The 25,791-nt window shown below is 63.1% G+C and overlaps 1 protein-coding gene and 1 gene segment (V, D, J or C); both read left to right on the top strand.

Annotated features, from left to right (window-relative positions):
- The window catches only part of LOC134526983 (Ig gamma chain C region-like), a 58,243-nt gene extending 37,964 nt beyond the window's left edge, over window positions 1-20,279 (top strand). The window contains 4 exon segments of the C gene segment in view: window positions 15,890-16,180; window positions 17,446-17,751; window positions 18,792-19,115; window positions 19,805-20,279. Coding sequence covers window positions 15,890-16,180; window positions 17,446-17,751; window positions 18,792-19,115; window positions 19,805-20,148 — 1,265 coding nt within the window.
- A 2,846-nt stretch (window positions 20,280-23,125) lies between these two features.
- Window positions 23,126-25,515, top strand: LOC134507639 (uncharacterized). The gene is made up of 2 exons (XM_063318433.1): window positions 23,126-23,322; window positions 23,902-25,515. The coding sequence occupies exon 2, from the start codon at window positions 24,233-24,235 to the stop codon at window positions 25,241-25,243; it is 1,011 nt and encodes a 336-aa protein (XP_063174503.1). The 5' UTR covers window positions 23,126-23,322; window positions 23,902-24,232; the 3' UTR covers window positions 25,244-25,515.
- The last annotated feature ends 276 nt before the right edge of the window (window positions 25,516-25,791 follow it).

Below are 25,791 nucleotides of genomic sequence, written 5' to 3'. Positions count from 1 at the left end.
GCAGGGAGAGCTGTGGGTCACAGCTGTGGGGCACGGAAAGCTGTGGGGCAGGGAGAGCTATAGGTCACGGTTAGCTGTGGGGCAGGGAGAGCTGTGGGTCACAGCTGTGGGGCAGGGAGAGCTGTGGGTCGGGGAGAGCTGTGGGGCAGGGAGAGCTGTGGGTCACAGTTAGCTGTGGGGCAGGGAGAGCTGTGGGGCAGGGAGAGCTGTGGGTCGCAGCTGTGGGTCAGGGATAGCTGTGGGTCACGGTTAGCTGTGGGGCAGGGAGAGCTGTGGGTCACAGCTGTGGGGCACGGAAAGCTGTGGGGCAGGGAGAGCTATAGGTCACGGTTAGCTGTGGGGCAGGGAGAGCTGTGGGTCACAGCTGTGGGGCAGGGAGAGCTGTGGGTCGGGGAGAGCTGTGGGTCACAGCTGTGGGTCAGGGAGAGCTGTGGGTCGGGGAGAGCTGTGGGGCACAGCTGTGGGGCTGGGATAGCTGTGGGTTGGGGAGAGCTGTGGGTCAGGAGAGCTGTGGGGCAGGGAGAGCTGTGGGTCGGGGATAGCTGTGGGGCACAGGTGTGGGGCTGGGATAGCTGTGGGTTGGGGATAGCTATGGGTCAGGAGACCTGTGGAGCAGGGAGAGCTGTGGGGCAGGAGGTCTGTGGGTCGGGGATAGCTGTGGGGCAGGGAGAGCTGTGGGTCACAGCTGTGGGGCAGGGAGAGCTGTGGGGCAGGAGGTCTGTAGGTTGGGGAGAGCTGTGGGGCCAGGGTAGCTGTGGGGCAGGAGAGCTATGGGTCAGGGAGAGCTGTGGGGCCAGGGTAGCTGTGGGGCAGGAGAGCTATGGGTCAGGGAGAGCTGTGGGTTGGGGAGAGCTGTGGGGCCAGGGTAGCTGTGGGGCAGGAGAGCTGTGGGGCAGGGAGAGCTGTGGGTCACAGCTGTGGGGCTGGGACAGCTGTGGGTCGGGGAGAGCTGTGGGTCACAGTTAGCTGTGGGTCACGGTTAGCTGTGGGGCAGGGAGAGCTATGGGGCAGGGATAGCCATAGGGCAGGGATAGCTGTGGGTCGGGGATAGCTATGGGGCAGGGAGAGCTGTGGGGCAGGGATAGCCATGGGTAGTGGAGAGCTGTGGGTCGGGATAGCTGTGGGTCACAGCTGTGGGGCAGGAGAGCTGTGGGTCTGGGAGAGCTGTGGGGCAGGGGTAGCTATGGGGCACAGGGAGCTATGGGTCAGGGAGAACTGTGGGTCGGGGAGAGCTGTGGGTCAGGGATAGCTATGGGTCACGGTTAGCTGTGGGGCAGGGAGAGCTATAGGGCAGGGAGAGCTGTGGGGTTGGGGAGAGCTGTGGGTCACAGCTGTGGGGCTGGGGTAGCTGTGAGTTGGGGAGAGCTATGGGGCAGGGAGAGCTGTGGGGCAGGGATAGCTGTGGGTCACAGCTGTGGGTCGGGGACAGCCGTGGGGCTGGGGAAAGCTGCGGGTCAGGGAGACCTGTGGGGCAGAACCAGTCATGGGGCTGGGATATCTGTGGGTCAGGGAGAGATGTGGGTCAGGGGCAGCCGTGGGGCTGGGATATCTGTGGGGCAGGGAGAGATGTGGGGCAGGGGCAGCCGTGGGGCTGGGATATCTGTGGGTCAGGGAGAGATGTGGGTCAGGGGCAGCCGTGGGGCTGGGATATCTGTGGGTCAGGGAGAGATGTGGGTCAGAACCAGTCGTGGGGCTGGGATATCTGTGGGTCAGGGAGAGACGTGGGGCAGAACCAGTCATGGGGCTGGGATATCTGTGGGTCAGGGAGAGATGTGGGTCAGAACCAATCAAGGGGCTGAGATATCTGTGGGTCAGGGAGAGATGTGGGGCAGAACCAGTCATGGGTATGGGATATCTGTGGGTCAGGGGCAGCCGTGGGGCTGGGATATCTGTGGGTCAGGGAGACTTGTGGGGCTGGGGACCACCGTGGGGCTGGAGATACCCCTTGGCTTGGTGTCTCACCACCTCCCCCTTCCTATGGGGCAGGAGATCGCGTGTGCGTGTGTCGTGTCCCCCCCGCCCCGTATTCCTATGGGGCAGGAGACCCTCCCGCCCCACACCTGGCCGTGTGTGGGGCTGGCCTGACCCCGCCCCCATCTCCCCCGCCCCACAGCCGCCGCCTCCCCTCCCACCCTCCTCCCCCTGGCCGCCTGCTGTGGGGCGGACGCCGACCCCGTGGCCGTGGCCTGTCTGGTGAGGGGTCACCACCCCCCGGACGTCGAGGTCACCTGGGGCGATGACGTCACCGCCGATGACATCACCACCTTCCCGGCCACCCGCCACGGCCTCGTCAGCCGACTCCGCCTGCCCCACGGGACCCACAAGGAGACCTACACCTGCAGCGTCAGCCACCGCCCCACAAGCACCATCGTCACCGAGGAGGTCAAAGGTCAGAGGGGACAAAGTTGGGGGGTGGGGGGGGGGGTGGGAGGTCCCCAAGACCCCTTGGTGGCCCGAGGTCTTCTCCTGGCCCCATAACTCGTCCAAGGTCCTCTCCCGGCCCCATAACTCCTGCAATGGGGTGGGAGGTCCTCAAGACCTCTTGGTGGTCCAAGGTCCTCTCCCGGCCCCATAACTCCTGCAGTGGGGTGGGAGGTCCCCAAGACCCCTTGGTGGCCCGAGGTCTTCTCCTGGCCCCATAACTCGTCCAAGGCCCCCTCCCGGCCCCATAACTCCTGCAATGGGGTGGGAGGTCCTCAAGACCTCTTGGTGGTCCAAGGTCCTCTCCTGGCCCCATAACTCCTGCAGTGGGGTGGGAGGTCCTCAAGACCTCTTGGTGGCCCGAGGTCTTCTCCCGGCCCCATAACTCGTCCAAGGTCCTCTCCTGGCCCCATAGCTCTTGATATGGGAGGTCCTCAAGCCCCTTCGGACCGTGGAAGGTCCTCCACCATCTCCAGAACTTCTGCCGTGGGGTGGGACCTCCTCCAAGCCCCCTCGCACCCCCCCTTCCCCCACCATCTCAATGTTCTTGAGATGTCCTCAAGATCTCCAGAACCTCTGCCGTGGGGTGGGACCTCCTCCAAGCCCCCTGGGAGCATGGGAGGTCTTCTCCTGACCCCATAACTTCTTCATCCTCCCCTTCCTCCCCCAGTGTGCCAAGGTCCCGCCACGCCGGTTCCTCCGGTGGTCCAGGTCCTCTCCACCTCCTCCTGCAGACCCACCATGAACGAAGAGTCGGTGGAGCTCCTCTGCCTCATCTCCGGCTTCTCCCCGGCCCCCGTGGAGGTGGACTGGTTGGTGGACGGGGTGACGGGTCTCCTGCCGGCCACCCAGACGTCACCTCGACGGGAAGAAGGGGCCACCACCTTCCGGGCCAGCAGCAGGACCAACGTCAGCCACGCCGATTGGTTGGAAGGGAAGACCTTCACCTGCCGGGTCCGGCACGCGGCCACCGTCACCGTCACCCAGGACCACATCCGGCTCTGCTCAGGTGAGGGGAGGGGCCAGCAGGGGAGGAGGTGGCACCAGGGGAGAAGGTCCCAGGACCGTGGTGGTGGTGGCCCCCACGGAGAAGGTTGAGGGACCACGGTGGTGGCACCACTAGAGGCTTCGTGACTTTGGTGGTGGCACCAGGGGAGAACGTCCCAGGACGATGGTGGTGGCACCAGTGGAGGTCTCATGACCACGGTGGTGGCACCAGGGGAGAACGTCCCAGGACGATGGTGGTGGCACCAGTGGAGGTCTCATGACCATGGTGGTGGCACCAGGGGAGAACGTCCCAGGACCATGGTGGTGGCACCAATAGAGAAGGTCGAAGGACCATGGTGGTGGCACCAGTGGAGAAGGTGACACCGATGGAGAAGGTCTCGTGACCATGGTGGTGGCACCAGTAGAGGTCTCGTGACTTTGGTGGTGGCACCAGGGGAGAAGGTTGAAGGACGATGGTGGTGGCACCAGGGGAGAACGTCCCAGGACCATGGTGGTGGCACCAGTGGAGAAGGTCCCAGGACCATGGTGGTGGCACCAATAGAGAAGGTCGAAGGACCATGGTGGTGGCACCAGCAGAGGTCTCATGACTATGGTGGTGGCACCAGGGGAGAAGGTCTCAAGACCGTGGTGGTGGCACCAGTGAAGAAGGTTGAAGGACGCTGGTGGTGGCACCAGGGGAGAAGGTCTTGTGACCATGGTGGTGGCACCAGTAGAGGTCTCATGACTATGGTGGTGGCACCAGTGGAGAAGGTTGAAGGACCGTGGTGGTGGCACCAATAGAGAAGGTCGAAGGACCATGATGGTGGCACCAGGGGAGAAGGTCCCAGCACCATGGTGGTGGCACCAGTGGAGAAGGTCTCTTGACCATGGTGGTGGCACCAGGGGAGAAGGTCCCAGCACCATGGTGGTGGCACCAGGGGAGAAGGTCCCAGCACCATGGTGGTGGCACCAGTGGAGAAGGTCTCTTGACCATGGTGGTGACACCAGTCGAGAAGGTTGAGGGACCATGGTCGGTCGAAGGACATTGCAGGACCGTGGTGGGTGTCACCAGTGGAGAAGGTTGAAGGACCGTGGTGGTGGCACCGATGGAGAAGGTCTCATGACCGTGGTGGTGGCACCAGTAGAGGTCTCGTGACTATGGTGGTGGCACCAGGGGAGAAGGTTGAAGGACGATGGTGGTGGCACCAGGGGAGAAGGTTGAGGGACCATGGTAGGTTGAAGGACATTGCAGGACCATGGTGGTGGCACCAGTGGAGAAGGTCCCAGGACCATGGTGGTGGCACCAATAGAGAAGGTCGAAGGACCATGGTGGTGGCACCAGTAGAGGTCTCATGACTATGGTGGTGGCACCAGGGGAGAAGGTCTCAAGACCGTGGTGGTGGCACCAGTGAAGAAGGTTGAAGGACGCTGGTGGTGGCACCAGGGGAGAAGGTCTTGTGACCATGGTGGTGGCACCAGTAGAGGTCTCATGACTATGGTGGTGGCACCAGTGGAGAAGGTTGAAGGACCGTGGTGGTGGCACCAATAGAGAAGGTCGAAGGACCATGATGGTGGCACCAGGGGAGAAGGTCCCAGCACCATGGTGGTGGCACCAGTGGAGAAGGTCTCTTGACCATGGTGGTGGCACCAGGGGAGAAGGTCCCAGGACCGTGGTGGTGACACCAGTCGAGAAGGTTGAGGGACCATGGTCGGTTGAAGGACATTGCAGGACCGTGGTGGGTGTCACCAGTGGAGAAGGTCCCAGGACCGTGGTGGTGGCACCAGTAGAGGTCTCGTGACTGTGGTGGGTGTCACCAGGGGAGAAGGTCCCAGGACCGTGGTGGTGGCACCAGTGGAGAAGGTCTCATGACCATGGTGGTGGCACCAGTAGAGGTCTCGTGACTATGGTAGTGGCACCAGTGGAGAAGGTCCCAGCACCATGGTGGGTGTCACCAGGGGAGAAGGTCCCAGGACCGTGGTGGTGACACCAGTGGAGAAGGTTGAAGGACCATGGTAGGTTGAAGGACTTTGCAGGACCATGGTGGTGGCACCAGGGGAGAAGGTCCCAGGACCATGGTGGTGGCACCAGTGGAGAAGGTTGAAGGACCGTGGTGGTGGCACCGATGGAGAAGGTCTCATGACCGTGGTGGTGGCACCAGTAGAGGTCTCGTGACTATGGTGGTGGCACCAGGGGAGAAGGTTGAAGGACGATGGTGGTGACACCAGGGGAGAAGGTTGAGGGACCATGGTAGGTTGAAGGACATTGCAGGACCATGGTGGTGGCACCAGGGGAGAAGGTCTCATGACCGTGGTGGTGGCACCAGGGGAGAAGGTCTCATGACCGCGGTGGTTGCCACCAGTGGAGGTCTCGTGACCACGGTGCTGTCACCAGTGGAGCAGGTTTGATGACCTCCCCGGCTTCCACCCGTGCCACCCACGCAGGACCTTCCAGAAGGTCCCACCCCCTCCCATGACTGACCCCCCCACCACCACCCTCCACCTCTCCAGGCCTGGAGAACCCCAACGTCAACAACATCGTCCTCTACGTCCTCCCCCCCGACCCCTTGGACCTCTACGTCACCCGCGTCCCCAAGCTGAGATGTTTGGCCACCAACTTGCCCAGCGACTCGGGTTTCCAACTCTCCTGGTGGAAGGAGACCCCGGGGGTCCTCAACCCGGACGTCTTGGACCTTCGCGAAGAGTTCAACGGGACCTTCACGGCCACCAGCTCTTTGACCATCTCCACCCAAGCTTGGGAAGCCGGAGAAAGGTTCACCTGCGCCGTCAACCACCACGACCTTCAGGTGCCCCTCAACCGCAGCATCTCCAAGGCTTCCGGTGAGCCGTCTTCTCCTCAAACCCCCCCCCCCCAAGCCACCGCCGTGGTCATCTTTAGGTGCCACCAACCACCTTCTTCTCCTTCTCCTTCTAGGCAAGGTCACCCCACCTCTCATCTTCCTCTTCCCCCCCCACGCCGAGGAGATGACCCAAAGCGAGGTGACCCTCACCTGCTTGGTCCGCGGCTTCCAACCTTCCGACCTGCAGGTCCGCTGGTTGAAGAACCACGTGGACCTGCCGGAGGAGACCTTCGTCACCACCCCCCCCCTCAAAGAAGGTCCCCGGGAGGCCACCTTCTTCCTCTACAGCAAGTTGACGTTCCTCAAGAGCAGCTGGTTGGCCGGGGACACCTACACCTGCATGGTGGTCCACCAAGGCTTGCCCATGAAGTTCACCCAACGGCAGATCCAGAAGGTCCCCGGTAAATAAAGAAAGGGGGGGGACCACCCGTGGTCTTCAAGCCCACCCCACCGCTTCTCGGAGAAGACCTCTCGGGGCCGAGAAGACCTTCTGACCTTCTAATAAAGCCGAGTGGGCTGGTCTCGCAGCCGAGGGTCTCCACGGCGTGGTGTCTTGGGGTGGCCACCGAGGCGGGGCGGGGTGGGGACAACCGGGAGGAGAAGGTTGGAGAAGGTCGGAGGAGGCGGCGGCGCCAAAGGGGAGGGTGGAGGCATCTCCCGACCGTGCGGCGACGAGAGGGGTCCAAGGCGACCACGGGTGGGGGCGGGTGGTGGGTCTCCAAGGACTTGGTCCAGCCGGGGCCAACCCTCCGCGGCCTCGTCCCACCATCCAGCTGCCCACCTCCATCTCCTGGTCCTTCCAGCTCCATCTCCTGGTCCTTCCACCTCCATCTCCATGGTCTCTCCACCTCCATCTCCTGGTCCTTCCACCTCCATCTCCATGGTCTCTCCACCTCCATCTCCTGGTCCTTCCACCTCCATCTCCATGGTCTCTCCACCTCCATCTCCTGGTCCTTCCACCTCCATCTCCATGGTCTCTCCACCTCCATCTCCTGGTCCTTCCACCTCCATCTCCATGGTCTCTCCATCTCCACCTCCTGGTCCTTCCATCTCCATCTCCTGGTCCTTCCATCTCCATCTCCATGGTCTCTCCATCTCCACCTCCTGGTCCTTCCATCTCCATCTCCTGGTCCTTCCATCTCCATCTCCTGGTCCTTCCACCTCCATCTCCTGGTCTCTCCATCTCCACCTCCTGGTCCTTCCATCTCCATCTCCTGGTCCTTCCATCTCCATCTCCTGGTCCTTCCATCTCCATCTCCATGGTCTCTCCATCTCCATCTCCACCTCTTCGTGCCTCCATCTCCATCTCATGGTCCTTCCATCTCCTGGTCCCTCCATCTCCACCTCTTGGTCCTTCCACCTCTATCTCCATGGTCTCTCCATCTCCGTCTCCACCTCTTGGTCCTTCCATCTGCATCTCCTGGTCCTTCCATCTCCATCTCCATGGTCTCTCCATCTCCATCTCCACCACTTCGTGCCTCCATCTCCATCATCTCCATCTCCGTCTCCTGGTCCCTCCATCTCCATCATCTCCATCATCTCCTGGTCGCTCCACCTCTTGGTGTCTCCTCATGTCTCCGTCTATCTCCTCGTCCCACCATCCAACCAACCATCTCCAGGAGGGTCTCCCCAGGGTTTGAGGACCATCTCCCAAGCTTTCCGTAGGACCGATGGTGGCCTCTTCTCCATGGGGTGGGAGGGGAGGGGGTCAGGTGTCCTTGGAGGTTGAAGGCACTGGGTGGTCTCCACCCTTTGGGGTGGGGTGAAGGTGGTGGTGGTCCACCCCCACTGGTGGTGGTCTAGAGAGATGGTGGGATGGATGGAGAAGACAGGGATGGATGGATGGGTGGTGGCATGGATGGATGGATGGATGGATGGATGGATGGATGGAGAGAAGGTTGGTTGAAGCCTACAGAGATGGTGGGATCGATGGAGAAGACAGGGATGGATGGATGGATGGATGGATGGGATGGATGGAGAGAAGGTTGGTCGAAGCCTACAGAGATGGTTGGATGGACGAGGAGATGGTTGGTTGAGGTCTCCAGAGATGGTGGGATGGATGGATGGATGGATGGATGGATGGATGGATGGATGGATGGAGAGAAGGTCGGTTGAGGTCTCCAGAGATGGTGGGATGGACGAGGAGATGGTTGGTTGAGGTCTCCAGAGATGGTGGGATGGATGGATGGATGGATGGATGGATGGATGGATGGATGGATGGAGAGAAGGTCGGTTGAGGTCTCCAGAGATGGTGGGATGGATGGAGAGAAGGTCGGTTGAGGTCTCCAGAGATGGTGGGATGGATGGAGAGAAGGTCGGTTGAGGTCTCCAGAGATGGTGGGATGGATGGATGGATGGATGGATGGAGAGAAGGTCGGTTGAGGTCTCCAGAGATGGTGGGATGGACGAGGAGATGGTTGGTTGAGGTCTCCAGAGATGGTGGGATGGACAATTGGGTGGGATGGATGGATGGATGGATGGAGAGAAGGTCGGTTGAGGTCTCCAGAGATGGTGGGATGGACGAGGAGAAGGTCGGATGAGGTCTACAGAGACGGATGGATGGTGGGATGGATGAGGAGATGGTTGGTTGAGGTCTCCAGAGATGGTGGGATGGATGGAGAGATGGTTGGATGAAGCCTCCAGAGGTGGATGGAGGGTTGGATGGACAATTGGGTGGGATGGTGGGATGGATGGAGAGAAGGTCGGATGAGGTCTCCAGAGATGGTGGGATGGATGAGGAGATGGTTGGTTGAGGTCCACAGAGGTGGTGGGATGGATGGAGAGAAGGTTGGATGAGGTCTCCAGAGATGGATGGATGGATGGATGGATGGATGGATGGATGGTGGGATGGATGGAGAGAAGGTCGGTTGAGGTCTCCAGAGATGGTGAGATGGTGGGATGGATGAGGAGATGGTTGATTGAGGTCTCCAGAGATGGTGGGATGGATGGAGAGAAGGTCGTTTGAGGTCTCCAGAGATGGATGGATGGATGGATGGTTGGATGGACAATTGGGTGGGATGGGTGGATGGAGAGAAGGTCGGTTGAGGTCTCCAGAGATGGTGGGATGGATGGAAAGAAGGTCGGATGAGGTCTCCAGAAGATGGTGGGACGGATGGATGGATGGATGGATGGTGGGATGGATGGAGACCACACGGGCGGTGGGACGGAGACCACCGGGGTGGACAGATGGAGGGAGGCTGAAGTTCTCCAGAAGCCGAGGAGGACCCACCAGCCACCACCTGACCCTCCCTCCTTCTTTCTCCTGCCCCAGGGCTGGACCTCTCGGCCGAGACCTACTGGGAGGACGATGACAAGGAGCTGGAAGGTCTCTGGGCCACCATCGCCATCTTCGTCACCCTCTTCCTCCTCAGCGTCTGCTACAGCGCCACCGTCACCCTCTTCAAGGTGGGCTTCCATGGGGACGTCCCCCGTTTCGGGGTGGGGAGGAACCCCGGGGAGATGCCACCACCCTGGTGTCACTTGGGGGGTGGAGGAGGAACCCTGGGGAGATGCCACCACCCCGGTGTCACCCCCTTCGAGGTGGCCTTCCATGGGGACCTTCTCCTTTGGAGGAACCCTGGGGAGATGCCACCACCCCGGCGTCACTTGGGGGGAGGTTGAGGAACCCTGGGGAGATGCCACCACCCCGGTCTCACCCTCTTCGAGATGGCCTTCCATGGGGACCTTCTCCTTTGGAGGAACCCTGGGGAGATGCCACCACCCCAGCGTCACTTGGGGGGAGGTTGAGGAACCCTGGGGAGATGCCACCACCCCGGTCTCACCCCCTTCGAGGTGGCCTTCCATGGAGACGTTCTCCTTTGGAGGAACCCTGGGGAGATGCCACCACCCCGGCGTCACTTGGGGGGTGGAGGAGGAACCCTGGGGAGATGCCACCACCCCGGCGTCACTTGGGGGGAGGTTGAGGAACCCTGGGGAGATGCCACCACCCCGGCGTCACCCGTGTCCCCCACCTTGTCCCCACCCCAGGTCAAGTGGCTCTTCTCCACCGTCCTCCACCTCCGCCGAGGCTCCGCCCCACGGGAGGGCCCCGGGATGGGGGTGTAGGGCCCCCCCCACCGCCCTCTGCCCCCCAAAAACCCCCTTTTTCACCCCACAATAATGTGGGGCGGCCCCACATCTCCCCCCGCAATAAACCCCTCGGCCTCCGCCCCCCGGCGACTCGGCCTGTGTTCTGCTGTGGGGCGCCGTGGGGCGCCGTAAGGGTTCCGTGGGGCGCTGTGGGGCACAGCGGGGCGCTATGGGGCGCAGGGGGCTGTGGGGAGCTGTGGGGCGCTATGGGGTGCAGTGGGGCGCTAGGGGGTCCTGTCGGCTGCGGCGGAGCGCTATGGGGCGCTATGGGGCGCTATGGGGCGCAGTGGAGCCCTAGGGGGTCCTATAGGGCGCTATGGGGGGCCATGAGGTGCTATGGGGCGCTATGGGGTGCAGGGTGCTATGGGGCGGCGCTATGGGGGTCGATGGGGCGCGATGGGGCTCTATGGGGTACAGGGTGCCATGGGGTGCTATGGGGCGCTGTGGGGCACCATGGGGTGCTATGGGGTGCAGGATGCTATGGGGGTCAACGGGACGCTATGGGGCTCTACAGGGTGCTATGGGGCACTGTGGGGGACCATGAGGTGCTATGGGGCGCTATGGGGTGCTATGGGGTGCAGGGCACTACGGGGGGGCAATGAGTTGCTGTGGGGCGCTGTGGGGCTCTGTGGGGCGCTCTGGGGCTGCCGAGGGGGCTGGGCGCTCCCCTGGGCGCTATGGGGCGGGGAAGGGGAAGTTGGGGGGTGGGGGTGGGGCCCGGTTGCATCATCTCCCAGGGAGCCGTGGGGCAGAGAGAGCGAGGGCTCCACGCCGCGGCTATGGGGCAGGAGAGGGGTCGCCGTGGGGCAGAGAGAGCGAGGGCTCCACGCCGCGGCTATGGGGCAGGAGAGGGGTCGCCGTGGGGCAGAGGGCCTGGAGACGCATCCGCCCAGGTAGGGCCTGGGTCCTCTTTGCTATGGGGCTGGGAGGTGTGGGGCAGGAGGGGGGTTCTATGGGGCAAGGCGGTCCCCTATGGGGCAGAGGTGGGAGATGGGCTCCTTATGGGGCAGGAGGGTCCCTATGGGGCAGGAAGGTCTCTGTGGGGCAGAGGTGGGAGATGGGCTCATTATGGGGCAGGAGGGTCCCTATGGGGCAGGGGGGATCCCTATGGGGCAGAGGAGGAATATGGGCTCCCTATGGGGCAGGAGGATCCTTATGGGGCAGGAATGGGGGGGTTCTATAGGGTAGGGGTGGGGCAGGGGGTTCCTATGGGGCAGGGGGTCCCTATGGGGCAGGAGGTAGCTGAGCTGTAGTAAGGGGTCCCTATAGGGCAGGAGGTAGCGTAGGTGGGGCAGGGGGTCCCTATGGGGCAGGGGTCCCTATGGGGCAGGAGGTAGCTGAGCTGCAGTAAGGGGTCCCTATGGGGCAGGGGTCCCTATGGGGCAGGGGGTAGCTGAGCTGTAGTGTGGGGTCCCTATGGGGCAGGGAGCCACCTATGGGGCAGGAGGTAGCCAGGCTAGAGCAGGGGTTCCCTATGGGGCAGGGGTTCCCTATGGGGCAGGGGGTAGCGTAGGTGGGGCAGGGGTCCCTATGGGGCAGGAGGTAGCTGAGGTGGGGCAAGGGGTCACTATGGGGCAGGACGTAGCTGAGCTGTAGTGTGGGGTCCCTATGGGGCAGGGAGCCACCTATGGGGCAGGAGGTAGCTGAGCTGCAGTAAGGGGTCCCTATGGGGCAGGGGTCCCTATGGGGCAGGGGGTAGCTGAGCTGCAGTAAGGGGTCCCTATGGGGCAGGGAGCCACCTATGGGGCAGGAGGTAGCTGAGGGGGGGCCGGGGGTCCCTACGGGGCAGGGGTCCCTATGGGGCAGGGGTGCCTATGGGGCAGGGGGTAGCTGAGGTGGGGCAGGGGGTCCCTACAGGGTAGGGGTCCCTATGGGGCAGGGGGTAGCTGAGGTGGGGCAGGGGGTCCCTATGGGGCAGGGAGCCACCTATAGGGCAGGGGGTAGCATAGGTGGGGCAGGGGGTCCCTATGGGGCAGGGGGTACCTATGGGGCAGGGGGTAGCTGAGGTGGGGCAGGGGGTCCCTACAGGGTAGGGGTCCCTATGGGGCAGGGGGTAGCTGAGGTGGGGCAGGGGGTCCCTATGGGGCAGGGAGCCACCTATAGGGCAGGGGGTAGCATAGGTGGGGCAGGGGCTCCCTGTGGGGCAGGGGGTCCCTATGGGGCAGGAGGTAGCTGAGGTGGGGCAGGGGGTCGCTATGGGGCAGGGGGTAGCTGAGCTGTAGTGTGGGGTCCCTATGGGGCAGGGAGCCACCTATGGGGCAGGAGGTAGCTGAGCTGCAGTAAGGGGTCCCTATGGGGCAGGAGGTAGCGTAGGTGGGGCAGGGGGTCCCTATGGGGCAGGGGGTCCCTATGGGGCAGGAGGTAGCGTAGGTGGGGCAGGGGGTCCCTATGGGGCAGGGGGTCCCTATGGGGCAGGAGGTAGCTGAGCTGTAGTGTAGGGTCCCTATGGGGCAGGGAGCCACCTATGGGGCAGGAGGTAGCTGAGGTGGGGCAGGGGTTCCCTATGGGGCAGGGGTCCCTATGGGGCAGGAGGTAGCTGAGCTGTAGTGTAGGGTCCCTATGGGGCAGGGAGCCACCTATGGGGCAGGAGGTAGCTGAGGTGGGGCAGGGGTTCCCTATGGGGCAGGAGGTAGCTGAGCTGTAGTGTGGGGTCCCCATGGGGCAGGAGGTAGCGTAGGTGGGGCAGGGGCTCCCTATGGGGCAGGAGGTAGCGTAGGTGGGGCAGGGGGTCCCTATGGGGCAGGGAGCCACCTATGGGGCAGGAGGTAGCTGAGCTGCAGTAAGGTGTCCCTATGGGGCAGGAGGTAGCGTAGGTGGGGCAGGGGGTCCCTATGGGGCAGGACGTAGCTGAGCTGTAGTGTAGGGTCCCTATGGGGCCGGGAGCCACCTATGGGGCAGGAGGTAGCTGAGCTGCAGTAAAGGGTCCCTATGGGGCAGGGGTCCCTATGGGGCAGGGGGTAGCTGAGGTGGGGCAGGGGCTCCCTGTGGGGCAGGGGTCCCTATGGGGCAGGAGGTAGCTGAGCTGTAGTGTGGGGTCCCTATGGGGCAGGGGGTCCCTATGGGGCAGGAGGTAGCTGGGGTGGGGCAGGGGGTCCCTATAGGGCAGGAGGAGCTGCGCTGTAGTAAGGGGTCCCTGTGGTAAGGGGTCCCTATAGGGCAGGAGGTAGCGTAGGTGGGGCAGGGGTTCCCTATGGGGCAGGGGTCCCTATGGGGCAGGAGGTAGCTGAGCTGTAGTAAGGGGTCCCTATGGGGCAGGAGGTAGCTGAGCTGCAGTAAGGGGTCCCTATGGGGCAGGAGGTAGCGTAGGTGGGGCAGGGGGTCCCTATGGGGCAGGGGGTCCCTATGGGGCAGGAGGTAGCTGAGCTGTAGTGTAGGGTCCCTATGGGGCAGGGAGCCACCTATGGGGCAGGAGGTAGCTGAGCTGCAGTAAGGGGTCCCTATGGGGCAGGAGGTAGCTGAGCTGCAGTAAGGGGTCCCTATGGGGCAGGGGGTAGCTGAGCTGTAGTGTAGGGTCCCTATGGGGCAGGGAGCCACCTATGGGGCAGGGGGTAGCGTAGGTGGGGCAGGGGGTCCCTGTGGGGCAGGAGTCAATGAGGGTGCACAGGGGTGCTCTAGGGACACCTTGGGGTGCTCTTGGGGCACCTCGAGGTGCCGTTGGGTCCTTGGGGTGCCCTTGGGGTGCTCTTGGAGCACCTTGAGGTGCCCTTGGGTCCTTGGGGTGCCCTTGGGGTGCCCTTGGGGTGCTCTTAGGACACCTTTGGGTGCTCTTGAGACACCTTGGGGTGCCAGTGGGTCCTCGGGGTGCTCTTGGGTCCTTGGGGTGCTCTTGGAGCACCTTGAGGTGCTTTTGGGTCCTTGGGGTGCTCTTGGGGGACCTCGAGGTGCTCTTGGGACACCTTTGGGTGCTCTTGGGGGACCTTGAGGTGCTCTTGGGTCCTTGGGGTGCCCTTGGGGTTCTCTTGAAGCACCTTGAGGTGCTGTTGGGTCCTTGGGGTGGTCTTGGGGCACCTCGAGGTGCCCTTGGGTCCTTGGGGTGCTCTTGGGACACCTTTGGGTGCTCTCGGGGGACCTCGAGGTGCTCTTGAGAGACCTTGGGGTGCCCTTGGGTCCTCGGGGTGCTCTTGGGGGACCTCGAGGTGCCGTTGGGTCCTTGGGGTGCCCTTGGGGTGCCCTTGGGGTGCCCTTGGGGTGCTCTTGGGGCACCTCGAGGTGCTGTTGGGTCCTTGGGGTGCCCTTGGGACACCTTTGGGTGCTCTTGGGGCACCTCGAGGTGCTCTTGGGTCCTTGGGGTGCCCTTGGGGTGCCCTTGGGGTGCTCTTGGAGCACCTTGAGGTGCTGTTGGGTCCTTGGGGTGCCCTTGGGGTGCCCTTGGAGCACCTTGAGGTGCTGTTGGGTCCTTGGGGTGCTCTTGGAGCACCTTGAGGTGCCCTTGGGTCCTTGGGGTGCTCTTGGGACACCTTTGGGTGCTCTCGGGGGACCTCGAGGTGCTCTTGAGAGACCTTGGGGTGCCCTTGGGTCCTCGGGGTGCTCTTGGGGGACCTCGAGGTGCCGTTGGGTCCTTGGGGTGCCCTTGGGGTGCCCTTGGGGTGCCCTTGGGGTGCTCTTGGGGCACCTCGAGGTGCTCTTGGGTCCTTGGGGTGCCCTTGGGGTGCCCTTGGGGTGCTCTTGGAGCACCTTGAGGTGCTGTTGGGTCCTTGGGGTGCTCTTGGGTCCTTGGGGTGCTCTTGGGGGACCTCGAGGTGCTCTTGAGACACCTTGGGGTGCCCTTGGGTCCTCGGGGTGCTCTTGGGGGACCTCGAGGTGCCGTTGGGGTCCTTGGGGTGCCCTTGGGGTGCTCTTGGAGCACCTTGAGGTGCCCTTGGGTCCTTGGGGTGCCCTTGGGGTGCCCTTGGGGTGCTCTTGGAGCACCTTGAGGTGCTTTTGGGTCCTTGGGGTGCTCTTGGGGGACCTCGAGGTGCTCTTGGGGTCCTTGGGGTGCTCTTGGGACACCTTTGGGTGCTCTTGAGACACCTCGGGGTGCTCTTGGGTCCTTGGGGTGCTCTTGGGACACCTTTGGGTGCTCTCGGGGGACCTCGAGGTGCTCTTGAGACACCTTGGGGTGCCCTTGGGTCCTCGGGGTGCTCTTGGGGGACCTCGAGGTGCCCTTGGGTCCTTGGGGTGCTGTTGGGACACCTTTGGGTGCTCTTGAGACACCTCGAGGTGCCGTTGGGTCCTTGGGGTGCCCTTGGGGTGCTCTTGGAGCACCTTGAGGTGCTTTTGGGTCCTTGGGGTGCTCTTGGGGCACCTCGAGGTGCTCTTGGGTCCTCGAGGTGCCCTGGGGACACCTTTGGGTGCTCTTGGAGCACCTTGAGGTGCTGTTGGGTCCTTGGGGTGCTCTTGGGGGACCTCGAGGTGCTCTTGGGACACCTTTGGGTGCTCTTGGGGCACCTCGAGGTGCCGTTGGGGTCCTCGGGGTGCCCTGGGGACACCTCGGGGTGCCGTCGGGTGCCCCCTGGCCACCCTCACCCCTTTCTCCTCCCCCTCCCCCCCCCCAGCCCGGGTGACGTCGCCCAACGTCTTCCCCTTGGTGGCCTGCTCGGGCGGGGCCGCCCCCTCCCCCTTCCCTCCGGTGGCTTGTTTGGCCGACGGTTACTTGCCCGAACCGGTGACGGTGACCTGGGAGAACGGCGACGGCCCCGGCGTCACCTTCCCGGCCGTCCGGAAAAGCACGGGACTCTACGCCCTCAGCAGCCAGCTCCGCGTCACCCGCCCCGGCCCCGGTCCCCTGCGCTGCACCGTCCACCACCCGCCCTCCGCCTTCCGCAAGACCGTCACCATCCGCCCGCGTAAGGGACACCCCGGGGTGGGGACATGGGGCGGGGGGACGTCACGGTGGGGTCACCGTGGTGGCGGGGTCACCGCGGCGGTGGGGAGGTGGGTGGGGACACGGGGGCGGGGACGCGAGGGTGGTGGGGACGTGGTGGTGGGGACATGGGTGGGGACACGGGGGCGGGGACGCGAGGGTGGTGGGGACGTGGTGGTGGGGACATGGGTGGGGACACGGGGGCGGGGACATGACGGTGGTGGGGACGTGGTGGTGGGGACACGGGGCCGGGAACATGATGGTGGGGTCACCGTGGTGGCACCATGGTGGCACCCCGGTGGCACTCCGGTGGAAGGGTCACGATGGTGATGGAGTCACCGTGGTGGCACCATGGTGGCACCCTGGTGGCAGGGACGTGAGGGTGGTGGGGACGTGGTGGTGGGGACACGGGGCTGGGAACGTGATGGTGGGGTCACCGTGGTGGCACCATGGTGGCACTCTGGTGGAAGGGTCACGATGGTGACGGGGTCAGCGTGGTGGCACCATGGTGGCACCCTGGTGGCAGGGACGCGAGGGTGGCGGGGACATGGTGGTGGGGACATGGTGGCACCATGGTGGCACCCCGGTGGCAGGGTCGCAAGGGTGGTGGGGACACGGGGGCAGGGATGTGATGGTGGGGTCACCGTGGTGGCACCATGGTGGCACCCCGGTGGCAGGGTCGCGAGGGTGGTGGGGACACAGGGGTGGGGACATGATGGTGGGGACACCGTGGTGGCACCATGGTGGCACCCTGGTGGCAGGGTCGCGATGGTGACGGGGTCACCGTGGTGGGGACATGGTGGCACCATGGTGGCACCCCGGTGGCAGGGTCGCGAGGGTGGTGGGGACACGGGGGCGGGGATGTGATGGTGGTGACACCATGGTGGCACCGTGGTGGCACCCCGGTGGCAGGGTCACGATGGTGACGGGGTCACCGTGGTGGCACCATGGTGGCATGATGGTGGCAGGGACGTGATGGTGGCGGGGACGCCGTGGTGGGGACACGGGGGCAGGGACACGATGGTGGTGGGGTGACCGTGGTGGCACCATGGTGGCACCCCGGTGGCAGGGTCGCGATGGCGGCGGGGACATTGTGGTGGGGTCATGATGGTGGTGGGGACATGGTGGTGGGGACGTGGTGGCACCCCAGTGGCGGGGACATCGCGGTGGGGACATCGTGGTGGGACATCGTCCCCTTTGTCCCCCCCCCCCCCCCGCCCCCCGCGTCACCGTTGTCCCCTCCCCCAGCGGTCAAACCCAATGTCCCCGTGGTTGACGTCCTCCACGCCTGTGACCCCAACGGCGTCCACCTCGTCTGCCTGGTCACCGCCTTCTCCCCGGCCGAGGTGACCTTGGAGTGGCTGGTGGACGGCCAACCCCTGTCCCCGCCCCCCGCCGTGGAGCCCGTGACACCCGAAGCCACCGGCGGCACCTTCCGCACCAGCTCCCACCTCAACGTCACCTTGGAGGACTGGCAGGAGAAGACCTACACCTGCAAGGTCACCCACCCCGCCTTGGACAGCCCGCGGGAGGTCACCGCTCACAAGTGCTCCAGTGAGTTGGGGCGGGGTGGCCGCGGGGGGGGGGGGGGGGTGGCATCTCCATGGGGTTGACCCCGTGTGGCTTTGGGTGGTGGCATCTCCATGGGTTCCCCCCACGTTGATTTGGGTGGTGGCATCTCTATAGGGTTGCCCCCGTGTGGCTTTGAGGGTGGTGGCATCTCCATGGGGTTCCCCCTCCTCATTGATTTGGGTGGTGGCATCTCTATAGGGTTCCCCCCGTGTGGCTTTGAGGGTGGTGGCATCTCCATGGGGTTCCCCCCACGTTGATTTGGGTGGTGGCATCTCCATGGGGTTGACCCCATGTGGCTTTGGGTGGTGGCACCTCCATGGGGTTGACGCCACATGGCTTTGAGGGTGGTGGCATCTCCATGGGTTCCCCCCGTGTGGCTTTGAGGGTGGTGGCACCTCCATGGGGTTCACCCCACGTTGCTTTGGGGTGGTGGCATCTCCATGGGGTTCACCCCATGTTGATTTGGGGTGGTGGCACCTCCATGGGGTTGACCCCACGTTGCTTTGGGGTGGTGGCATCTCCATGGGGTTCACCCCATGTGGCTTTGAGTGGTGGCATCTCCACGGGGTTGACCCCACGTGGCTTTGAGGGTGGTGGCATCTCCATGGGGTTCACCCCACGTGTCTCTGGGGGTCTCCACCCCACCTTGGCTTGACCCCACGTGACTCTGGGGGTGGTGGCACCTCCATGGGGTTCACCCCACGTTGCTTAGGGGTGGTGGCACCTCCATGGGGTTCACCCCACGTTGCTTTGGGGTGGTGGCATCTCCATGGGGTTCACCCCACGTGTCTCTGGGGGTCTCCACCCCACCTTGGCTTGACCCCACGTGACTCTGGGGGTGGTGGCATCTCCATGGGGTTCACCCCACGTTGCTTTGTGGTGATGGCATCTCCACGGGGTTGCCCCCACGCATCTCTGGGGGCGGCGGCTCCTCCCTGGGGGCGCGCCCCGAGTTGCCGTGGGGCCGGCGACCCCCTCCGCCCGCCTCACCTCCCCCCCTTTCCCCCCCTCCCCCACCCCAGGCGCCCCCGCCGACGCCACCAACATCCGCGTCTTCGTCCTGCCCCCTTCCCCCGCCGAGCTCTACGTCTCCCAGGACCCCGTCCTCCGCTGCCTGGCCACCAGTTTGCCCAGCGACGACTTGGTGGTCACTTGGACCCGCAAGTTGGGGGGGACCCTCCGGCCCCGCCCCCTCCAGCTCCGCGCCCAGTTCAACGGCACCTTCTCGGCCACCAGCGAGGTCCCCATCTCCACCCGCGACTGGGAGAGCGGCGAGACCTTCACCTGCACCGTCCACCACAACGAGCTCCCCTCCCCCGTCAGCCGCAGCACCAGCAAGAGACCCGGTAGGGGCCCCTCCCCCCCCGCCTCGTTTGCATCTCATTTGCATCCCCAGCCCTCCCACCCCCTTTTTCCGCCCCACCCCTTGTCCTCCTGCTCCGACCCCCCCCACCACCCACCCAACGGCCGGCCCCGACCTTTCCGTCTCTCCTGCCCCACTTCCCCTCCCCCCCCGCCCCCCACCCTTTCCCCCCACCCTCCGCCCCATATTTACCCCCCCCGCCCCATTTCTTCCCCTCCCTGCCCCATTTCCCCCCATTTCCTCCCCTCCCCGCCCCATTTCTTCCCCTCCTCGCCCCATTTCTTCCCCTCCCCACCCCATTTCTTCCCCTCCCCGCCCCATTTCCCCCCATTTCTTCCCCTCCCCGCCCCATTTCCCCCCATTTCCTCCCCTCCCCACCCCGTTTTCCCCCCATTTCCTCCCCTCCCCGCCCCATTTCCCCCCATTTCCTCCCCTCCCCGCCCCATTTCTTCCCCTCCCCGCCCCATTTCCCCCCATTTCCTCCCCTCCCCGCCCCATTTCCCCCCATTTCCTCCCCTCCCCACCCCATTTCCCCCCATTTCTTCCCCTCCCTGCCCCATTTCTTCCCCTCCCCACCCCATTTCCCCCCCATTTCTTCCCCCCCCCAACCCCGTTTTCCCCCACTTCCTCACCCCCCACCCCACCCCACTCACGCCCCCCATCTCCCCATAGGCAAGCGCCTGACCCCCAGCGTCTACCTGATGGGTCCCCCCGCCGAGGAGGTGAGCAGCAACCGGGACACCCTCAGCCTGACCTGCATGGTGAGGGGCTTCTACCCCGAGGACATCTCGGTGGAGTGGCAGAAGAACCAGGAGACCTTGGAGCCCAGCACCTACGACATCGTCCCCCCGGTCAAGGAGAAGACGGGCGACGCCTCCTACTTCCTCTACAGCCGCTTGGCCGTCAAGAGGGAGGACTGGAACCGGGGCACCACCTACGTCTGCATGGTGGTCCACGAAGGTCTGCCCATGAAGTTCATCCAACGTAGCATCAACAAGAACCCGGGTAAAAAATGAGGCGGAGGCGGCGGCGGCATCAGCCCCGGCTTCGGCTCGGTCCTTCCCCACCGCCCACCCCGCCCCCGCCACCCCCACCTCACCCCCCAGCGTTGGTGGGTGGGTGGGGGCGAATAAAGGAGAAGAAGTCAGGCTGGCGTCTGCCTCTGAGCGCCGTGGGGTGGGCGAGGTGTTGGGGGCGGGGGGGAGATGACGGATGGACGGACGGATGGATGGATGGAGAGACATCAAAGATGGTGGATGGATGGATGGATGGATGGATGGATGGATGGATGGATGGATGGATGGATGGATGGATGGGGAGACATCAAACATGGTGGATGGATGGATGGATGGATGGATGGATGGATGGATGGATGGATGGATGGATGGATGGGGAGACATCAAAGGTGGTGGGTGGATGGATGGATGGATGGATGGATGGATGGATGGATGGATGGGGAGACATCAAAGGTGGTGGATGGATGGATGGATGGATGGATGGATGGATGGATGGATGGATGGATGGGGAGACATCAAAGATGGTGGATGGATGGATGGATGGATGGATGGATGGATGGATGGATGGATGGATGGATGGAGAGACATCAAAGATGGTGGATGGATGGATGGATGGATGGATGGATGGATGGATGGATGGGGAGACATCAAAGATGGTCGGATGGATGGAGACATCAATGATGGTGGACGGATGGATGGGGAGACACCGGATGGATGGATGGATGGATGGATGGATGGATGGATGGATGGGGAGACACCAGATGATGGATAGAGGGATGGTTGGATGGATGGAGAGACACCAAACATGGTGGGTGGGTGGGTGGATGGATGGATGGATGGATGGATGGATGGATGGATGGATGGGGAGACACCAGATGATGAATGGACGGATGGACGGATGGATGGATGGACGGATGGATGGATGGATGGAGAGACACCAAACATGGTGGACGGACGGATGGGGAGACACCAGATGATGGATGGAGGGATGGATGGAAGGAAGGATGGATGGGGAGACACCAAATGATGGATAGAGGGATGGATGGATGGAGGGATGGATGGATGCATGAGGAGATGGTTGGGTGGATGGAGGGATGAACAGAAGCTTTGTTGAAGTCTACAGAGATGGATGGAGGGAGGGATGGAGGGATGGATGGAGGGATGGAGATGGATGGATGGATGGATGGATGGATGGATGGGGAGACACCGGATGGATGGATGGGTGGAGATGGATGGATGGGGAGATATCAGATGGTTGGATAGATGATGGATGGATGGATGGATGGATGGAGGGAGGGAGGGATGGATGGATGGATGGATGGATGGGGAGACACCAGATGGATGGATGGATGGATGGAGAGACACCAGATGGCTGGGTGGACACCAGGCATGGATGGATGGGGAGACATCCCAAGGTCGGTTGGATGGATGGATGGATGGATGGATGACGGAGAGATGGATGGATGGATGATGGATGGTTGGATGGGGAGACACCAGATGAGGGATGGACGGATGCAGGCACGGATAGACAGAGGGATGGATGGATGGATGGATGGATGGATGGATGGATGGATGGAGAGGAAGGGGAGGTTCCTCCTCATCCTCGGGGGCAACAGGTGGGAGGAGAACCCACAGGAGATGGAGGGATAGGGGGAGATGGATGGATGGGTGGAGATGGATGGATGGATGGATGGATCGATGGATGGAGGGAGATGGATGGAGGTGGATGGATGGATGGAGATGGATGGAGATGGATGGATGGAGATGGGTGGATGGAGGTGGATGGAGGTGGATGGAGGTGGATGGAGGTGGATGGATGGATGGAGATGGATGAATGGAGGTGGACGGAGATGGATGGAGATGGATGGAGGTGGACGGAGATGGATGGAGATGGATGGATGGATGGATGGATGGATGGATGGATGGATGGGGAGACACCAGATGGATGGAGATGGATGGAGGTGGACGGAGATGGATGGAGGTGGATGGATGGATGGAGGTGGATGGAGGTGGATGGATGGATGGAGATGGATGGATGGAGGTGGACGGAGATGGACGGAGATGGATGGAGATGGACGGAGATGGATGGATGGATGGAGCTGGATGGAGGTGGATGGAGATGGATGGATGGATGGATGGATGGATGGATGGAGCTGGATGGAGCTGGATGGAGGTGGATGGAGATGGATGGAGGTGGATGGAGATGGATGGAGGTGGACGGAGATGGATGGAGGTGGATGGATGGATGGAGGTGGATGGAGGTGGATGGAGATGGATGGATGGATGGAGATGGATGGATGGATGGAGATGGATGGAGATGGATGGAGGTGGATGGAGATGGATGGATGGATGGATGGAGCTGGATGGAGATGGATGGATGGATGGAGATGGATGGATGGATGGAGATGGATGGATGGATGGAGATGGATGGAGATGGATGGATGGGGAGACACCAGATGGATGGAGATGGATGGAGATGGATGGAGATGGATGGATGGATGGATGGATGGATGGATGGAGGGAGGTGGATGGAGGTGGATGGATGGATGGAGATGGACGGATGGATGGAGATGGATGGATGGATGGAGGTGGATGGAGATGGATGGATGGATGGAGGTGGATGGAGGTGGATGGATGGATGGAGGTGGATGGAGATGGATGGATGGATGGATGGATGGATGGAGGTGGATGGATGGATGGATGGAGATGGATGGAGATGGATGGATGGAGGTGGATGGAGATGGATGGATGGATGGAGGTGGATGGATGGATGGATGGATGGATGGATGGATGGATGGAGGTGGATGGATGGATGGATGGAGATGGATGGAGATGGATGGAGATGGATGGAGATGGATGGAGATGGATGGATGGATGGAGGTGGATGGAGATGGATGGATGGATGGATGGATGGGGAGACACCAGATGGATGGATGGATGGAGGTGGATGGAGGTGGATGGAGATGGATGGAGAAGACACCAGGATGGGCAGAGGGACAGATTCTGACCCTCTTCCTCCTCTCTCTCCTCCCCCCTGCCCCAGAGTTCAGCCTCCCTGAGGACTTCTGCCACGTGGACCCCGAGAAGTCCAACGGGCCCTGGGACACCATCGCCGTCTTCATCACCCTCTTCCTCCTCAGCGTCTGCTACAGCGCCACCGTCACCCTCTTCAAGGTGGGCTTCCGCGGGGATGGTGGGACCGGGGGGAAGGAAAGCTGGGGGCCCCATGGATGGAGGTGTGGAGGCCCCACGGATGGAGATGTGGAGGCCCCATGGATGGAGATGTTGGAGGCCCCATGGATGGAGGGGGAGGAAGGAGGTGGGGAGGCCCCATGGATGGAGATGTGGAGGCCCCATGGATGGAGGAGGAGGAGGAGATCTGTAGGACCCATGGATGGAGGAGGAGGAAGGAGATGTAGAGGCCCCATGGATGGAGATCTGGAGGCCCCATGGATGGAGGAGGAGGAAGGAGATGTGGAGGCCCCATGGATGGAGGAGGAGGAAGGAGACGTGGAGGCCCCATGGATGGAGACGTGGAGGCCCCACAGCTGGAGGGGGTGGACCCATGGCTGGAGCAGGGGGATGGAGACGGGGAGGCCCCATGGGATGGAGGGTTGAGGAGACGGCTGGACGTCGGCTGGGCGGCCACCACCCCTCAGGTGGCCCCTGAGGTGCCACGCCCTTGACCGCGTGTGTCTCCCCCACCCCGTGTCCCCTCCCCCCCCCCGTCCCCTCCCCCCACCCCACCTGCAGGTCAAGTGGCTCCTCTCCACCGTCATCCAGCTCAAGCAAGGCCCCGCCCCCGACTACAAGAACGTCATCCAGCGCGTGGCCTAAGGGGACGTGGCCCCGTGGCCCCCTCCCCCACCCCACCCCCCGCCCCCCGCCTCCACCTCGAGGTGACACAACGACACACACCCTCCCCCCCCCCCCTCCGCGGGGGAGTGGGGGAGGGGGAAACGGGGCGGGGGGAGGGGGGGGTGGGGGGTGGGGAGGGAGCGTGTGCGCGGGGAGGACGTTACACGGATCCGCACGTGGCCGGGGGTGGAGAAGAGGGTCCACGTGTCCATGGGGAGGACGTTACATGGATCCACGTGTGTTTGGTGAGGACGTTACATGGATCCACGCGTGTCCAGGGAGGAGAACAGGGTCCATGTGTCCATGGGGAGGACGTTACACGGATCCGCGCGTGGCCGGGGGTGGAGAACAGGGTCCACGTGTCCATGGGGAGGACGTTACATGGATCCACGTGTGTTTGGTGAGGACGTTACATGGATCCACACGTGTCCAGGGAGGAGAACAGGGTCCACGTGTCCATGGGGAGGATGTTACATGGATCCACGCGTGTCCGGGGGTGGAGAACAGGGTCCACGTGTCCATGGGGAGGACGTTACATGGATCCACGTGCGTCCAGGGAGGAGAACAGGGTCCACGTGTGTTTGGGGAGGACGTTACATGGATCCACACGTGTCCAAGGAGGACGTTACATGGATCACCGTGTGTCCAGGGAGGAGAACAGGGTCCACGTGTCCATGGGGAGGATGTTACATGGATCCACGCGTGTCTGGGGGTGGAGAACAGGGTCCACGTGTCCATGGGGAGGACGTTACATGGATCCACGTGCGTCCAGGGAGGAGAACAGGGTCCACGTGTGTTTGGGGAGGACGTTACATGGATCCACACGTGTCCAAGGAGGACGTTACATGGATCACCGTGTGTCCAGGGAGGAGAACAGGGTCCACGTGTCCATGGGGAGGATGTTACATGGATCCACGCGTGTCTGGGGGTGGAGAACAAGGTCCACGTGTGTTTGGTGAGGATGTTACATGGATCCACACGTGTCCGAGGAGGACATTACATGGATCACCGTGTGTCCAGGGAGGAGAACAGGGTCCACGTGTGTTTGGTGAGGACGTTACATGGATCCACGCGTGTCCGGGGGTGGAGAACAGGGTCCACGTGTCCATGGGGAGGACGTTACACAGATCCACGCGTGTCCAGGGGTGGAGAACAAGGTCCACGTGTGTTTGGGGAGGACGTTACATGGATCAACGTGTGTCCAGGGAGGAGAACAGGGTCTACACGCGTATGGTGAGGACGTTACATGGATCCATGCGTGTCCAGGGAGGAGAACAGGGTCCACGTGTGTTTGGGGAGGACGTTACATGGATCCACGCGTGTCCGGGGGTGGAGAACAGGGTCCACGTGTCCATGGGGAGGACGTTACATGGATCCACGCGTGTCCGGGGGTGGAGAACAGGGTCCACGTGTCCATGGGGAGGACGTTACATGGATCCACACGTGTCCGGGGGAGGAGAACAGGGTCCACGTGTCCATGGGGAGGACGTTACATGGATCCACACGTGTCCAGGGGTGGAAAACAGGGTCCATGTGTCCATGGGGAGGACATTACATGGATCCACGCGTGGCCGGGGGTGGAGAAGAGGGTCCACGTGTCCATGGGGAGGCCGTTACGCGGATCACACGCGTGCACGGGGCACACGCTTGGCCGGAGAGGACACCGAGGCGCCGGCAGATGGTTGGGGGGTGGGGGTGGAGGTGGCAGATGTTTCCTGTCCCTGCCCCACACGTCCCACACACCCCCCACCCCGGCCCCATGGGACGGCACGCGGGGCCTCAAGA

Source organism: Chroicocephalus ridibundus, chromosome 25 (genome assembly GCF_963924245.1).
Source record: "Chroicocephalus ridibundus chromosome 25, bChrRid1.1, whole genome shotgun sequence".
Classification (NCBI taxonomy): domain Eukaryota; kingdom Metazoa; phylum Chordata; class Aves; order Charadriiformes; family Laridae; genus Chroicocephalus; species Chroicocephalus ridibundus.
The sequence above is the reverse complement of the archived record's forward strand: the minus strand, read 5'-3'. Positions and strand labels throughout refer to the sequence as shown.

Bases quoted from the DNA above. Each gene is read 5' to 3' on its own strand.
- LOC134507639 (XM_063318433.1), top strand. From the start codon at position 24,233: ATGGATCCACGTGTGTTTGGTGAGGACGTTACATGGATCCACGCGTGT.